Source organism: Ciona robusta, chromosome 7 (genome assembly GCF_009617815.1).
Source record: "Ciona robusta chromosome 7, ASM961781v2".
In the NCBI taxonomy this organism is placed as follows: Eukaryota; Metazoa; Chordata; class Ascidiacea; order Phlebobranchia; family Cionidae; genus Ciona; species Ciona robusta.
Window position 1 is genome coordinate 3,213,101 of NC_143241.1, and position 17,581 is coordinate 3,230,681.

The following is a 17,581-nucleotide window of genomic DNA, read 5'->3' on the forward strand; positions in this document are numbered from 1 at the left end:
CAAATCTGCATTTCATATTTTGAAGGGAACTGAAAACACAAGCAAATTGGTCGTATTTCGGCCGTTTTCCCTGTTCAATTTTAAAACTGTTGCCATTTGAGCAAAAAAAATGTAAATTTGGAGACCGTATCAGAATACAGTACAGATAGTTGCAAAACTTTGTTTAGCTGTCCGTTGACGCTTGTTTGGCGTTAACGGGTAGTGTGGTACTTTATTTGTGTGCTGTGTTATTTGTTATTGGAAAGTTCATTTCGTAATTTGTGGCCACTTCAGCTCGCACCATGGCGGAAACAGAAACAGTCGTGGAAGTCGAGCCTGAAAATAAGGACGTCCGGGCCGAAATTGACGAAGGCAACGCCACTGTCGATAGGCAGCTGGTATCAGCCAAGAAGTCCAGCATTGTCCAGCTCGCTAATGACCTGGAGGCGACAAAAAGCGCTTTTACCATTCAAGAAAGTGGAGAACCTAACACCTTCTGCAGCGAGACCATTTCGTGGTACAACCCGATTCTGAGAAACTTTCAGACTTTCGTCTCGATTTTGGTTGTAATGTGTCTTTTCTTCAATTCCTACATGTTCTTCTTCAATGCGCAGCAAATGCTGTATAATCTGGCCACCGCCGCCGATGTTCTCTTTTCGTACATTATGTTCCTACGCTCGCGCACTGGACACATGATAGACGGAGTCGAAGAACGGAACTTACTCAAAATCCGAGAACGCTACCAAACCAGCTTCGCGTTCTTCCTTGACGTCCTTTCACTTTTCCCAATTTCCCAGTTAAGATGGCTTGCACCTGGCAGCGACCAGTTTTTTTACGCCGTCGGTCGCCAGAAGCAATATGTACGATTGCACTTTGTCCTTTACTACTTAGGTAAGCAAATTGTGTTTTCAATTGTTTATAAACTTTTAGTCCCCTCACTTAATGCCAGTCTGCAGAGTATTGCAGGTGCACAGCACTGTTGATACACGCCATAGTTTGTCCAACGCACGCCAATTAATTAAACAAAGAAAAAAGGACGTATTAGATTAAGTAAGATTTCCTAACGTGGCTTAAAAATTTACATGCACGCAGATTTTTGATGATAGCACGGGCGCGCGCGAAAAATAATGTGCGAGATCTCAGGAACTGCCATACTCTGCAGATTAGAATTTAGGCAATATTTTAACTAATCCCCCCGGTTTTATACAATAAAATTTAATCCACCGAAAAATTGATAAGCCTACGTGTTTATATAATATTATATATAATTAATTTTGTTATTATGCGTGTACCTTATCTTTATAATGTAATTTAATCAGTCAAAACCGTGTCCAGTCCGTTTTTACACGGTCAAACCGCCAAGTAAGAATTAACGCAAGTACTAGAACCACATTACCACTAAACCGCTAATTAGCGATCATTTAATTTTCAGGTAAAGCTGTACGTTTCCTTAAGTATGTTAAAGCCCTTTGCGGTCGCCTAAATTTCGTCCTTATAACGCGATACTTGATAATCATTTTCAAGGTTCCACTAGCACCAGCTAACGGATAATAATTTACGCACAACCGAAACTTTAAATGTTTATACAAATCAGCGCGACTTTAAAATGGGGCAATGAATATACTGCATTTAAAAGATGCAAACGATTAGTGGGTATGAGTTTGATCAATAAGGGTCTTGTCCTAAGAATACATGTACGCACCGGTACCAACAAGTTCTACAATCGTGCAGCGACGAGCCATGACGCCGAAAAATTCTGTATAGCAGGCATACCGCATACGGAATTACAAATATCTCCATACACAAAAATGACTGAGTGATAGCTACATTTTCTTACCACAGGCATTCGTGAAGGGGAACCAGGCTCTAGCACGCTTCTTTACCGAACCCTGAAGTACGCACTGCTGTCGACCTTGACGATCCATTTCACCGCGTGTGGTTGGTACGGTCTCGCATGCTCCAGAAGCGATGAATCAGGTTTCGACCTGTCTTTATGCTCCGGTAACAGCTGGATCATGTACCTGCCTCAACGTAAGCAAAATGAGTTTTTTTGCCACTCGAAAACTAAATCTAGTACTGCGGGGTAAGATGGGATACTGTTAACACACAATTCCCATATTTCCCGATCGTGTTTTGAACAAATAACAACGCCTTTTAGGAGTCGTAAAGATGCAGTTTTTTTTATTGTTTTTTTTTTGTTTACCACCGAATTACACGAGAAAAGAGAATGAAAACATGTCCCATCTTACCCCACTCTTTTCCTAGATATTTTGGAGAAAGTGCTTAGATTATCGACCAACAAGGACGCCGCTTTAAACAGCGAAGTGAGCTTCTTGCATAACACTTACATCACCAGTCTTTACTGGGCGTCTGCAACCGCTACTTCTACAGGCTACGGAGACATACACGCGTACACCATACCCGAGAAAATCTACTCCGTTTTTGCTATGATCATTGGTAAGGCGCACACGATTACTTCAGCGACTTTACAACATTCAAAAAAAGTCTTAATCCCCCGGGTTATAACAAGAAGTAAAATTTATGTAAAAAAAACACAACCTAAACAAATACTTATGTTGTAGTACATGTACACGTTATTGTAACAGGTATGATGGTCCTATACGGTATGACTATGGGTGGTATGACGTCCATGCTTACGAACATTGACGCTAGACGATCAAGTTTCGTTCATCGTTTCAGAGCTTTCCAGGACGAAGTGGTAAGTTTAGGGTTTTAGACTTTGTAGCTACGTACTTGTAGCATTATTGAATGTAAAAGAATGTGTACAGCTTGTTTATTTTCGTGTGGGTCAACTACAGTCTTTATACCCAGGGTGTTCTGTTTCATACACCTAGACTAGTGTCCACTTACAAGTTACCACACTGGTCCACATATAAAACTTTGTGGGTAATTAACTTTTGGTTGGTTCATTTTTAAATATTTGGCTTACAATTGAGACAACCCATCGGGAAGCATTGGGATTGTAGTAATTGTTGTTAAGTACTTTAAACAAGGACACATATGAATAAATGAATGTATATACCAACAACAGTAGCAGCATCAAGCCTCGAACCCGTAACCTCTGGATCTGGGTTAGAAGAGGCTGGCATGCTAACCGTAACCACTATGTCATAGCGCTTTAAAAAGATAATAAAGATCAAATTAATTAAAACAAATATTAGAAAGAAAATAACAACAAACAAATCTTGTTTTAGGACCGCATGGGTGTCACTGAAAATGTGAAGGGAATATGTATTCGATATTTCGATTACCTGTGGCATCGTTGGGAGGGGGAGGATGTACAAGCAAGTGGAATACTTCTTACACTGCCTGAGTCCTTACGTGCAAGTTTTGCAGAAGCTACTTTCCAAAAACTGGTCCGAAAAGTAAGTCCATTTTATGATTTTGACCGTTTTTGTGTAAGTGTCGGTGTAGTGTATTTATGCAATCTGAAAAATGTTTTTTGGTATATCCTGACTACCAATAAAACTACCAGTCATTATTGACGAAAATGTTTAATGGCGTGCCCCCAATTGGCCCAATACACTTCTAAATGGAGTCCTAGGTAGTAGGTACCCTACAAGGGGTAGTGCAGGTTACGCTTCTATTCTAAATGTATCTGGTATCTGCTGTACAAGTGCTCAGACCATGAAATTCACCACAGCAATTTCTCCGGTATTATTTGCCACTGCAGTAGAAAAAATGCCACGATAGCATTAGCAACCACCTGTGATAAGTGATGTTGCGTCCTCAAAAAAGGGCCTGTGGCAAATTGCCATGGTACCATGGTAGGTTGATCATCTATTGCAATTGTGTTGCTGCAGTGAGGCAAGTTTAATTTCATGTTCGAATGCCGATTCCGCCAATAATTCAATACTTATTTAATCTAACATTATCACAACAGGCTGATCTATTGGATGCAACTGAAGATGCTTTCTGTAGAAACCTGGCACTTGTAGCAACACCCATGGTCTACCTGGAGAACCAGTTTGTTCAGAGAGCTGGTGAAATTGCCAACAATATGTGCTACATACAACATGGTATTGTGGAGGTAGGGTAATCTATTTTAAGATGTTTAATTTTAAAAATGATTTCTAAATTGTCATCAATATCAGACAGATTGTCTCAAACCACAAAATGTTGCGGGTATTAGACAGTTTGATGACATATCATTTTGAATCTTTTAACACAATGTAAAATGTGGCTCCTTAATTCTCCATCATAGTGGTTCATGAACATTTTTTCAAAAGGTTACTCGCTATCTTGTTTCTATATTTTTGGTTTATTTAAACCATAAGTCATCAGGTTGAAACAGAAGCATACTCATACATTTTCACATACACACGGCAACAAGTTGTAGACGCTTCGTATATAAATGGTACTGGCAGTGCAAATGGTGAAGGCAAGTGAAAATGCCAGATAGCTAAGTTTAAACACCAATACGTATGCGACAACTAAAATCAATTACACTTATTCCCAGGGTCATTTCAAGAATAAGATGCACAAATTATTACATCATTATTTAATTTTCACCTTGTTCCATACAAATAGTATTCATCCTCCTTCAGGTTTTAGACTCAGATGAGGAAGAGGTAGTAGCGATGATGCACTCAGGGAAGCTCTTTGGGCAGATCCTTCTCGTGTTTGATCTTCCGCGTATCAACTCCATTCGATGCAAGACAAACTGTGACATCTTCGTCCTGAACAAACACGACTTTCGTCAAGTTCTTTCTGAATATCCTAAAGGTAAAAATACAAAAGAATAAAACTGGAAAAAATATGTGTTTTTATGTCAAAGGGCATTGCAATTTGCAACTGAAATGTACATTTTGTTTCTTGAAAAGTTGTGTTAGAGGTTTTGTGTAGTCCACAGTTGGCATTGCTTAATGAATAAGTTTAAGATATATGTATGGACGCTGGCCTGGCAGTGTTTCTGGTCTGCTACAATCTTATTAAACAATAGACTTGAGAATGATTAGTTCGATTAAAAGTTTTTAAACTGTTATGTCATTTTTATCGCCAGTAAGGCTATTTAAAAAATTAATTGGACAAAACGTTCAAACATTTATAATTGTGATTTTATGGCTATTTATAGCTTCTATAGTTGTGGAAAGTTTTATAAATATTCTCATTAATTGCTTGTCAATATAGCTGCCGAGCAATTTGTTGAAGCTGCTCGAATCAAATGCACACAAGGTGATCACCAATGGCCTATGGAACCCCCAAAATATGACGACTACACCAGCTTTGTTGAGTAAGTTTGAACAACATTCTGGGTACTAAACTGAGTACTGTAATATGTAAAACTAAAATTCCCAAACTTGAGTATATGAGATAAATTATACTTAAACCTTGTGTGGCCACAACCAGAAAAAACTCAATTTATCATGGTAATATTAATAAGCTGATGGGTTATACATGTTTATGTGAATTTTTAGTTTATTTTACAATCTCCACCAGCATAATAAAAATAATATATATATATCTATTTAGAAGCGTGGGGAAACGGGATACCTTTATCACATAATATTTTAATATCCTGATCATGTTTTAAACAACCAACAAAGATCTATGGAAGCCGAAAGGATACGGTTTAATAATTCCATGAATGTTCTTTGTTTACTACCAAATGGGGCTAATAAATCGAATGAAAAAGTGTCTCATCTTCCCCCATCCAACTATATATTTATCTAAAATAATAACGCCAAACCTAACTTTTAAACTTCTCTCATTTTGTACCAATTATCCTAATCTATGCGAGTATTGCCAGCTCAACCAAATGTTTAAATCTACATATCTGTCATATTTCAATAAATTCAAATCTACATACGAACATGCCTGTCATAATGCATTCAATTCTCCCCTATGTTCATCATAGGAAAACTACAAAGCACAAACGACGCATGAGTGTTGTTGATTCCACTGCTATTGCTGCAGAAGGTAGTGCTGAGGCACAAGCCCCCACCGAACAAATGGGCCGCCGTATGACAACTGTGTATTCCACTGACTATGATGGTGTTGACCTATCTAGGGTCGTCATGCATAAAACCAAAGCAAAAATGAACCTGGAAAGAGCAATGGCTGAGGATGGTATACAAATTAGTTTAAAATATTACATTATATACATTATATCTACCTGTGTAGTAGGTATAGATTTATGTAACAATATAAATTATATATTTATATATATATATATATGAATGAATGAATGAATGTAACTTACTTTATCCTCGCGTGGCCGGAAAACGACAGTCGTTAACACACGGGTTTAGCACTTTGTGCCAGCTTACGAGTTACCATGTATATTACTTTGTGGGTGATTATTTTTTTGGGATTTTTTTTATGTATGGCTGATAATTTGGACAACCACCACTGGGTTGGAGTAATTGCTGCTAAGTGTCTTGCCCAAGGACGTATATGCTCACAATGGTAGCAACGTCGAGCCTTGAACCAATTAACTATGGGAGTATGGGTTACAAGCCTTTACAGGCAGGCGCGTTAACTACTATGCCACGGCGCCGGACGTTTATATATATATATTTATATATAGTAAATTTTCAATTTAAAATTTATACTACAGCTTTGCATTTAGAGCACTATTTAAATGCCAATAGAAACTAATATTCTGCTCTATAATATGGTTGTACAGTTAAGGTCTTACAGCGAGGCACATCAAGGGTCCTGTGATATAGGCCAAAGTTTTTAATCACCCCAACACCCAGCAAACATAATGTGAACTAAAAGTCTAAAACTTAAAAATACCTGAAATTATGTTCAGTCAAAACGATATATTGTGTTAATTATATTGTAACAACTAGATTGTACCTTTTCAAAATTGCAAAAGCCAACTCATCAAAAATATTCACAGCTGCGGGTCCCAAACCATCTCTGGTTGACTTTGTTGTGAATGGGACCCCGAAAAATGTTGGGAGAAGATCATCTACTGTGTTGACTGATGGCACCAAAATAATTGCACAGAACGCCAACTATGAAGACTTGAAAGAAGCAGTGGCACCCAACGCTAAGTTTGATGTAATGATATTAATATATAAACTGTTGCTAGGCCATTTGAAATTGTTTTGGGATAATAATATATGTTTAGGCATCTCAGTTTCACACCTGAAACAGCTACTACCTCACTGTTATATACAGCAAGTAGAGCAAGTATATTGCATTGGTCACATAAAAAAGGTTTATTACTTTACCGACCATGTCTGTAAATGCATTTTCACAATGTAACCCAGATATTACTAAGCATTTAAAAAAAAATGGTCCAATGTAATGTTTAAAAAAGTGTCCACTGCCCAGGTAAAACCGTTCACCATAAAAAAATCTGTTTAACGTATAAAAAACATCCAGGTAAAACTGTCTACCATATAAAAAAAACTATCCACCAAAAAAACTATCTATCATACAAAAAAAACTATCCAAGTAAAACTGTCCACCATATAAAACTAACCTAATAATATCTATGCTGCAGGATCCTGACGTTACAACATGGCAGGAGAGACTCTTCAATCTAACTATCATCAACCCAAAGCATATCTTCTATAAGTTTTGGATCAACTATATGTTTGTGATCAGTTTACTATCTGGTATCTACACAACTTTCATGGCTTTTTTCACCACAACACCTGGACAAGGTAAAAATATGCTTTAGTATATAAATGATTTGTTTTAACTACCTTTTATTAAATTTGTAAAATTATGACTGATAGAAAATGTTTTTTACTCTTGTGGCTGTTTTAAATAGCTATTTTGTATTTTACATTGTGGCTGTTATAAATAGCCAATGCTTTTAAAATGTTATTCATTGATTACTAAGGTGTAATGTAACTATCTATAATATCTCATTAAAATACCAATAATATGCTACCTAATTTTCAAAAATATTGAACTGAAAAGGAACAAATAAAACAAAAAAATCAGTTTGTTTTATAAATGTTAATAAGAGGGAATAAAGCAACATCATTTTTTTCTTTTAAAAATTCTATAAAAAAAACGAAAAATGCAATAACATTCTCTATTTAAAAAAAAAAACATTAATAAAAACACAGAAAAATGTAAGATTATTCTTAATTTCTTTTAAAAATACTAATAAAAAAAGGATTAGGTTAAAATTTTTTTTATTTTTATTTTAGAAATAACTTACACTGGAGCGGAAGCTGAAGCTCTTGATTTAATGGCAATTGCAACGGACTCGTGTAATTCTGGTGTCAATTCAGCTCTCTCAACCAACTGTAGTTCACTTACTGGCTTCGACAATATTGCTGGTTGCATTCAAAGTGGTAGCAGCATATTCGGAACTATGATTATGGGCTCAACTGGGAGTTATAGGTTTGAAAACCTTTTTATTTTTATCTGTGGTTTAAAAAATATATAAGAGGGTGGGGGAAGATGGGACAACTTTTGTACGTAATATCTAAATATTTTGATTAAGTTCTTAACAATTAACAACGGTATGTGGGAATCTTGAGGATACAGTTTTAAAATTCTTTGAATTTTTTTTATTTACTATTACATGGGATGAAAAAATAGAATGAAAATCTGTCCCATCTTCCTCCACCCTACTATATTATTTTTTCTTTGAGATCTGATTTATTAAAAATGTAGTTAAACTTACATTTTTGTAACAAATGCTGATCTTTCCTTCTTAATTATCTAATTTTATGAATAAATAAGTGTTACTTGTTCATCCCTGCGTGGCAAAGCAACAACAGCCATTATAACATTAGTGTTTTGTTTCATACACCACATGCCAGCTTGCGAGTTATCTCATATGTGAATTTGTGAGTTATATACCTTTATTTAGATTTGTCTATTTTTTAAATATATGACTTAAAATTAGGTCAAGCCATAATGGGCCGCTGCTGATTGGTTAAAGCATTACTAAAGCATGCTAGACACTGCCACTGGCTGTAGTATAATTATATATATGAGCCTACCTTTTACTAAAATACCATACCATCCTCAGCATCATAGTACCATCCACATACGACATCAGTCGTGTTGCTTACAACCCAACCTCAGATGAAGGAAGACTCCACATCTTCCTCACGTACGCCATCATTGATTTATCCTTTTATTTCAACATCTTTGTCAACTTGAGAACTGAAGTCCTTACTCCAAATGGTTAGTACTACCTAAGGGATTTAGGACTTTTTTATTCAATAAATAATATATATATATATATTTATATATTATTTTTAAGCGTAACTGTTACTTAAACAACTACTTAATTTTTGAATAAAAGAAGTAAATTTTTAAAACTAACTAAATACTAAACTAACAATTGGTCATGCAATAACTAATTTTCTATATGTTCATACAATAAATTAAGCTTGAACAAAATTATTTTGGCAATGCCAGACCCAGTTGTTAGTTGTTACACCCTGACACAAATCTAACAAAACTTGGTGTAAAATACAATTAATATGTTGTAGTAAGATGATAATTGTAATTCCCATTAAGTGGTCACTAATGGGTTGCCTATTGTCAGCCATGCACAAAAAAAAAACAACCATCCACAAAGTTACACATGTGTCAACTCGTAAGCAGGCATGAGGTGTATAAAACAAAACATCTGTGTTATATTAATTTTAATTCCCATCAAGGGTCACTAATGGGTTGTCTAAATTGTCAGCCATACAGAAAAAAACAACCATCCACAAAGTTACATATACGTGGTAACTCGTAAGCAGGCACAGGTTGTATAAAACGGAACATCCACATTATAACCACTGTCGTTACCTCGCCACACTATGATAAAACGTTAAATTTATTCCTATGTTGTAGTAAAGCAATATTTGTATTTTATTCCAACAGGATTTTTGACAAGCTTCAAGGATATTTACAACAACTACAATAAATGGAACAAACTATGGCTTGATATCCTAGGTGTGATTCCCTTTGAGATAATATCACCTTGGGTTGGTTGTACTAGGATTGCAAAATATCATGCAATGGCATTTTTGAGACTTAACAGAATCCTGTATTTCTTTCGGTATGAAAAATGTAATTTATTGGTTTGTGGTTTCTATTTTATCTATATTGTGTTATACTAAGGGAGCTCCTACAGCGTGGTTCATTACTCTGACACACAGGTTGCTACAACTGATTTAGTGACCACTGTTAGCGCGCCTGCCTGTAACCCAGAGGTAATGGGTTCAAGGCTCGATGCTGCTACCATTGTGGGCGTATGTGTCCTTGGGCAAGACACTTAAGGGCAATTGCTCCAACCCAGTGGTTACTAATGGGTTGTCTAAATTATCAGAAATACATAAAAAAAAAGAAAAAATCCCCAAAAAATAATTACACACAAAGTAACATACATGGTAACTCGTAAGCTGGCAAGAGGTGTTAAACCCGTGTGATAACGACTGTCGTTTTCTGGCCACGTGAGGATAAAGTAAGTTACATTCATTCATTCATTCATTCATTCATTCATTCATTCACTGGGTAGGAGCAATGCCCTCTAAGCGTCCTATGGTGTTAGCTGCCATGTAAAAGTTTTTAATTTGATTTTGTTGTGGCTGTTAATTTTGGGTAATTTATTATTGTACACAACGTGAGAGCAATTAAATAATTGTATATTTAATGTACCCCACCAGGCACTTAGTTGGCCAACTTATGGTTATACCTTTGGTCCACTTGGGTAAAACACACAAACTGCAGTGAGACTTGAACTCAGTACCTTTTACTTACAAGTATCATGGTTTAAATCGGTGTTTTCCAACCTTTTTAGCTTGCAAACTGATAAAATTTTAAAGTAGACCATGAACTCTATGTTACGTTGCAGTTCTGCAAATTACGTAACTGGCGAAGTTCTAAATCAGTCAAAATTTGACGTTTTATTTCTTTAATTAATGGACAAGACTTGAACATCTTGCATTTTGCAATTGAGATATAAAATTGTAATATATGGCAGACCGGCATTAAAGTTGAAGCGGACCCGCGGTTGAGAACCACTGATTTAAACAATACACTAATGTTTTTTTTTTATTTTACAAACTTGTTTTTACCTGCAGGTATGTCCCAAGCTCCTTCTCAAGATGGGAATACAGTCTTAACGTGCAGATTGTAAGAATCCGTACCCTTAAGTTTGTAGCTTACATATATACGTTTACACACATGTGTTCATGCTTCTACTACTGGTGGTCCTGTGGTTACGGCATGCAAAGGTAAGTTTTATGTAATATCACAGCTTTATGGCCGGGAGTAGCGAGAAAAATATGTAAATAGAGAATTAAAGAGGCAAACCAACGAAAAATGAAAATTTATATACAGATAGAGATGCCCCAAAAAATATGGTACCAGTTGGCAACAAAGTTTCTCCAAATAATAAAGCTTCTAAAAAAGGGTTTAGGGGTCGCGGACCCCCTTCCTTATAAACCCCCCCCCAAAAAAAAAAATTTTTTTTTTTCCCCCTTATTTTTTTTCTGGCTGCGCCACTGGCTACACATAAAAAATAAAAAAAATCCACAAAAAATAATCACCCACAAAGTAACATACTTGGTAACTTGTAAGCTGGCCCGAGGTGTATGAACACCCATGTTATAACAACGTTTTCCGGCAATGGATAGAGTAAGATACATTCATAATTTTAAACAAAGCTATATTCCACCCACAGTCACCTGGACAGGATTATGTACAAATGTCGATTTGGTTCATGGGCATGGGTGTTTGATATCGGGTATATCACCAACAAAGGCCAGGATTATATCAAGACAATGTACTGGGCTTCTACTACCATGACTAGTACAGGGTAAGTAATGGTTGCAGTTAAAAAATATAATAACATTGAAAAATGTACAGATTGGTAATATAGGCGCTACAGTTTTGAATTTTTAACACAGTCTAAATCTGTGGACATTGATGAGGATTTTTTAAAAAATAATAGCTAACATAAATGGATGGTGGGCGTTGGTGGCTGTTTTCATGGTGTGTCTTGCTATGGGAATTTAGGCCACAGTTGGCTGATTACTCGGAAAAAAATATTGCCATTTTAACACATCAATCAGTTCTTAACCTTTCTGAAGTTGTAAGGTCTAAGAAAAACATGTTCGATTTTTAATACCCCATACAAACAAAAATACAGCGTGTAATTACTGCTTGCAATAATAAATTACAGTTTGTATTTAACACTGACTAGACTAGACCACCTGCAATGCTAACAACTCTCATCAGGGGTTTTATTTTTCCACCATGACTCAATCTTTAGGTCAAAGCCGACTTCCCCCATTGTTACAGTCGTTTGCTTGTTTGTCTGCTAGGTATGTTTTTAACTGTAAGCGTGTTTTAACAGCTGTTGTTTTGTCGCTATATCCTGTCTTTTCGTATATATTTCTAAAACTAAATATTTCTAAAACTTTGCTAGCATAATCGTAAAGACAAATAAAGTCAATAAAATATTATTATAAACACTTGAATTAACTCCTTTTACCCAGCTATGGAGATATCTCAGCAAGCACAACCAGTGGAAGAATGTTTGCCCTTGGTACAATGATCATAGGTACTGTGATGTACGGGTGGCTGGTGGCTGTTATTGCCTCCACAGTTTCAAACAGCGAGGCAGCTGAAGTCAGCTTCAGAAACTCCATGCTTGCAACTAAACAATATCTCGTCGTGCATGCAGTAAGTTAACTGTGAATGCATGTAAACCGCGAAAACTTAAATTTATATTGTGATTATGTAAAAAAAAAGCTAATACCCTTACAGTTTTTAAAAGTAATGACATATTTTATGTGCGATAGATGTTACCAGTTGACGAGTAACCAATTAACATAGCAAAGTGGTTTAAATCAGTTTAAAATAAATGAAAAGGCGTAAATCAAAACCCCCTTCCCTTTAAAAGTGTCTATTAACAGTTTGTGTATCACTATCTACTTATAAAATACACAGCCCACGCTCAAATATAATTAAATTTCCTAGCTGAAAAGTTTTACCGTTGGTCAAACATAGGCAGCACCTATGGTGCCTGCTGCATAGGCCTCGCATTTTTTTATACATTTTGATTTAAATCTGGGGTAACATTGTTGTAATGTCTCGATTGGCTCATAGTTGGCAAAAATTAGAAACTTTGTTCTTTAATGTTCCAAATATTTTGACACCTAGCGCTAGAGTGCAAAACGGGTGCTAGATGATTAAAATTTGTGTATACAGACATGTCAGGACCCCAAACTTTACGTCACCCTTCACCCTTACTTTACATCTATGCTATGCTGACTATTCCTAAACACTACCCAATTTTTTCAGGTAAAGAATGCCTTGGTTGATAGGGTCATGAACGTACGTCGAATAGAATGGGAACGTTACTGTGGGACCGCCACACCTGGTGTTCAAACTATAGGGCGTGAACTACCGAAGCAGTTACACAGTGTTCTGCTGTATGAAAGTGTTAACAAGTTTGTAGAGGGTTTACCTTTCTTTCATGGGGTGGACACATCTTTTATAGCCATGTTGTGCAACCATGTGATGATATTTCACTACTCTGAAGGGGATGTCATTATTTATGAGGTAGGTTGGGATTTTGGTAACTTTTTGTTAAAGAAAATTGTTTTTTTTTTGCTTTAAATTACACTAACACTTGGTCACTGTAATTGTTAAATGAATGAATAAGTGTCACATTTTATTGTGTTGTGGCTGGGCAACATCAGTTGTTATTACATATGGGTCTATTTTATGTCCTCATACCTGTTATGAGATACCAGGTGTAAAAACCTTTTGGTTCATTATTTTTCTGCTTGTGTTTGGCTTTTTTTGAAAAATCATTAGTAACTATTGAGTTTGAGCAATTGGCATTAAAGGAAAAATCACACAAGAACTTACATACCCCCACTGTTAAGAGATAGAACCTTTAACCTTGCATTTTATTTGGTTAAGCAAACACTCAAACCAGTGCGCCACAGTTGTATTGTTGCATTTACGCTTATGTTTGCCCGTTTAACCAAATGGACATTGCCACTAATAAAAAAGTGCCATCTTTCTTAAGTTACTTTAGTAATTCTTGAACCCTGCTATTCTAGCTACAAAAAAAGAGGTAAATTTACAAATAGTGTTTAAACTGATATAAACAGGGTGATCTGTCAAGGAACCTTTACATCATAAAGCAAGGTCATTGTGACATCGTAACTGAGGATTTAAGTGAAATTGTCGACCATCTTGTCCCAGGAGACTATTTCGGTGAAATTGAGGTACGTTTATTATTTTTATAGTTTGAAAAGCCCTTTTTTTTTATTTCCTAGTAAAACACTGGGTAAAAATGCAGTTACAGGGAACTTACACCCATAGTTTTCGAGCATAGAGAACCTGATTGATTAATGCATACTTTAACTCATTTGTGTAGATATGCAACAAGGTAAAAACTATTTAATTTTAAAACTGCGGTGCTAAAACCATACCTGTATTAAAAATTGGGGTGACCTCTCAAAATCTGGCTTTCTTGGAACAAATTAAAAGATTACATTCAGTTCAAAAATTCTGTCTGTATTTTTGCACACATGTTTTATAATTTAGCTATAGTTCCCTTTATTACCTCAACTTTCCATAGATCCTCTTTGGATGCGGATCACCTCGTACCGTTGTCGCTGATACTGCTTGTGAAGTCCTGGTCCTCCAGAGAGGAGACATCGACACTGTCCTCCAGTCCTTCCCTGTCCTCCAAGCACAAATGAACAAGATTGAGGACGATGCCTCGTATAAAGAGCGTGTGCTGAACGCAATCAACCAACGTAATGCAAACAGCAGAATGGGGTAGGTACTGTGACTTTTCCTCTAAAATTAGGTAAAAATGAAAGTAAATAAAATATTTGTAATAAAATTTTACCAAAACTTGGCATGTTTGGTTTATTTATGCTTTATAGCTGTTAAACTGTTTGAATGTCTAATTTTAGACGACATATAGGAGTTATAAGGCAAAATAATACTAAAAAATAAACATTTAGTGACTTGTAACTCAAAGTTTATTCGTTTTGGCTGGGGCTAGTTTAAATTTGTTAACTTCTAGGCAGGCACAAGGTGCATGAAACAACACCCATGTTAATATAAGTTATAACGACTGTCATAACTACGCAATGCTGGAATAAAAAATATAGTGCTGTTGGGCAAGATGTGTTACCATTGGGTCATAGGACTTTTTAAATCCCATTTTTTTCTGTATGTGTTTTGAACAATTAAACACTCTTAAAAAGGGTTGCAGGGCTATAAGTATATAAATCTGTAAATATTATTTGTTTGCTACCAGTTAGGATAAGAAAAGAGAATGAAAACATAAACCATCTAACCCCACCCAACTATATTCATTCAAGTAAAAATATAATATGAACACAAAAGTTTTCTATTAGAGTTACAATGACGGACCGCTACAACCTTGAAGAAATCGAAGGGGGGACAGTTCTGTATGCTGACCATAAGATTAATACACCTCTTATACATACCAATGCTAAGGAAGACTCAGAGAACAGCATATCAAGCTACTTCCTCCTCCCCATCACTTTCGATCCTCTGAGCAGGGATTACAGAATCTATGAAGGGATCAGAGTGATCTTGACGGTTCTTACTGTAATTCTTGTTCCTCTGCAGGTGAAATTTAATTCTCTTTAAAAGTTTATAAACATTTATCTTGTCAAAAGTGATATATATTCTAAATTTTTACCTTTTTTATTTTGAGGCTTTTTTTCTTTTGTATGTTCATCTTTAAAAATATGTAAAATTTGTGTTGGTACATAGCCTAGATATTTTCTTAGAGTATTTGGCACTGTTAGATTAAAAAACATTTCTAAGTAGAGGTGTTCAGGCAATTCTTCCCTATATATTTCCCTGTGCTTTTCTGCAAGTACACCCAAAATTTTACAACAAACAAACATAAAATCACATCAAACACAAATTTCATACATAACGTAATAACTATTTTTTTCTTCTTTCAGTTTTCCATCCTCCCCAGCAATGCCAGCCTCCTTGTCCTCCAATACCTCCTGGACTTTCTGAGCTTATTTGACCAATACGTGAAAGCGCACACTTCATACTTTGATGACAGATCAGTAGCTGTGACCAACTCTGCACAAACTGCCAGGCGTTACCTGAAAACAAGTTTTGCTGTCGACTTAATCTCTTGGTTTCCGATTGAGTTATTGGTACTAGCATGTCTTGGTAGCCCTGTAAGCCAAATGCAGTGGAGACTGGTCGCAATACTGAGAATTAACCGTCTTCTGCAGCTGTATAAGGTGAATGAGTTACTACACATTTCATTTATAAAGGATGTTTAATTTGCATAGGTTTTTTATTGGGTTTTTGTTAGGTTTAGCGTTTATGTTTTATTGATAATATTTTTGTATATAATTTTTAGCCAAGATCATGTTTTTTCCTTGTTTCATAGCTCAATTGATCAGGTATAACTGTTAAATTTCAATAACCTTAGTATCTGACCAAAAAAAGTTCCTACTTTTTTTTCAAGGTCTTTGGATTTTTCTCGTTCTGGTTGTCGGACATTCGTTCCAACAGACGATGGCTTAAACACTGCAGTAGTGTGCTGTATGGATTCATTCTACACCATTGGTTTGCTTGCTTGCTCTTTGTATCTGCATGCCCCCCTGAATCTGTTAATGTAAGTTATAATGGCAGTTCTTCGTTAGTATGTGTGTTTAACTTGACTTAGTGTTAAATAAAGTAGTATGTGTTTTTTACTATTGATGACACGAGGTGTATGAAACAAAACAATTCTGTTTATATTAAATATATTTTTTACTATGACCTGATTTATCAATAATGTGGCTGGGCATTGAGAGTTGTTGTTATAACACGGATGTTTTGTTTTACACACCTCGTGCCCCATTGTAACTTTTAATATCAATATTATTTTTGGGATTTTTCATGGCTGATAATGTAGACATTCTATAAGAGGCTACTCAGTTGGAACAAGTGCCATTAAGTATCTTGCTCAAGGAAGCATACGCAGCGTATGATACGCTTACAATGGTAGCAGGGGCAGGCCTTGAATCCTTAACCTCTTGACCATTGGCAGGCACGATAGGTCGCTAACCATTGTGGCTTGGTGCCAAACTGATATCATTTTACATACACCCTCTTTTCATATCCAAATTTCCTAGGCCATATCAGTGTACTTAAACATAGCAATACACAGAATGACGCATTGTACAGCTCCATGCCAGAGATGGTGTCATTCAATAACACAGGATCTGTCACTTTCTGCCAAAATTCTACCTGGATTGGCCAACTTGCTACACAGAATATCTTCCCTGCCCTAGATGTGGTTATGTCAGCTACTGACCAATATATAGTCAGTCTATATTGGGCAACTGCCACTTTGGTGTGCGTTGGGTATGGTGACATCCACGCAAGGATGCAAACGGAAATGTTCATGGCAACAGTGGTAATGATCATGGGTGAGTCGAATATATTTTATTTTTATAAACTTTTAATTCATGTAACCTTAAAAACAAAGCATTTATATATTATTTTATGTGAGTGAGGTTTAAGAATGAGATTTTGGGTAAACTTGTCTCGTTATCTTAACACACAGGGTGCTACAAGCCATAAGTTTGTAGTTACTGGGTTTGAGCAATGTCCAGTTGGTGCCTTGTCCAAG

General features: G+C 36.0%; 1 protein-coding gene and 1 long non-coding RNA gene across 2 annotated transcripts in view; one reads left to right on the forward strand and one right to left on the reverse strand.

Annotated features, from left to right (window-relative positions):
* The window catches only part of LOC149733804 (uncharacterized), a 27,488-nt gene continuing 9,907 nt past the window's right edge, over window positions 1-17,581 (forward strand). Inside the window, exons 1-24 of the mRNA XM_089882048.1 lie at window positions 1-870; window positions 1,822-2,010; window positions 2,245-2,436; window positions 2,586-2,698; window positions 3,195-3,365; window positions 3,884-4,030; window positions 4,548-4,725; window positions 5,131-5,233; window positions 5,858-6,069; window positions 6,848-7,011; window positions 7,460-7,622; window positions 8,121-8,316; window positions 8,954-9,111; window positions 9,805-9,982; window positions 11,007-11,159; window positions 11,609-11,743; window positions 12,426-12,612; window positions 13,234-13,494; window positions 14,055-14,171; window positions 14,528-14,730; window positions 15,321-15,558; window positions 15,903-16,199; window positions 16,430-16,579; window positions 17,117-17,378. Of these exons, the coding sequence (XP_089738174.1) occupies window positions 282-870; window positions 1,822-2,010; window positions 2,245-2,436; window positions 2,586-2,698; window positions 3,195-3,365; window positions 3,884-4,030; window positions 4,548-4,725; window positions 5,131-5,233; window positions 5,858-6,069; window positions 6,848-7,011; window positions 7,460-7,622; window positions 8,121-8,316; window positions 8,954-9,111; window positions 9,805-9,982; window positions 11,007-11,159; window positions 11,609-11,743; window positions 12,426-12,612; window positions 13,234-13,494; window positions 14,055-14,171; window positions 14,528-14,730; window positions 15,321-15,558; window positions 15,903-16,199; window positions 16,430-16,579; window positions 17,117-17,378 (4,756 nt within the window). The 5' untranslated portion in view covers window positions 1-281. The remainder of the gene's footprint in view (window positions 871-1,821; window positions 2,011-2,244; window positions 2,437-2,585; window positions 2,699-3,194; window positions 3,366-3,883; window positions 4,031-4,547; window positions 4,726-5,130; window positions 5,234-5,857; window positions 6,070-6,847; window positions 7,012-7,459; window positions 7,623-8,120; window positions 8,317-8,953; window positions 9,112-9,804; window positions 9,983-11,006; window positions 11,160-11,608; window positions 11,744-12,425; window positions 12,613-13,233; window positions 13,495-14,054; window positions 14,172-14,527; window positions 14,731-15,320; window positions 15,559-15,902; window positions 16,200-16,429; window positions 16,580-17,116; window positions 17,379-17,581) is intronic.
* Window positions 8,942-17,581, reverse strand: part of LOC149733805 (uncharacterized) — a 37,440-nt gene continuing 28,800 nt past the window's right edge. Inside the window, exons 13-18 of the long non-coding RNA XR_016385288.1 lie at window positions 16,418-16,571; window positions 15,632-16,055; window positions 15,414-15,552; window positions 14,513-14,751; window positions 12,422-12,621; window positions 8,942-9,122 (exon numbers count right to left, since the gene is read on the reverse strand). This is a non-coding gene — a long non-coding RNA (uncharacterized LOC149733805). The remainder of the gene's footprint in view (window positions 9,123-12,421; window positions 12,622-14,512; window positions 14,752-15,413; window positions 15,553-15,631; window positions 16,056-16,417; window positions 16,572-17,581) is intronic.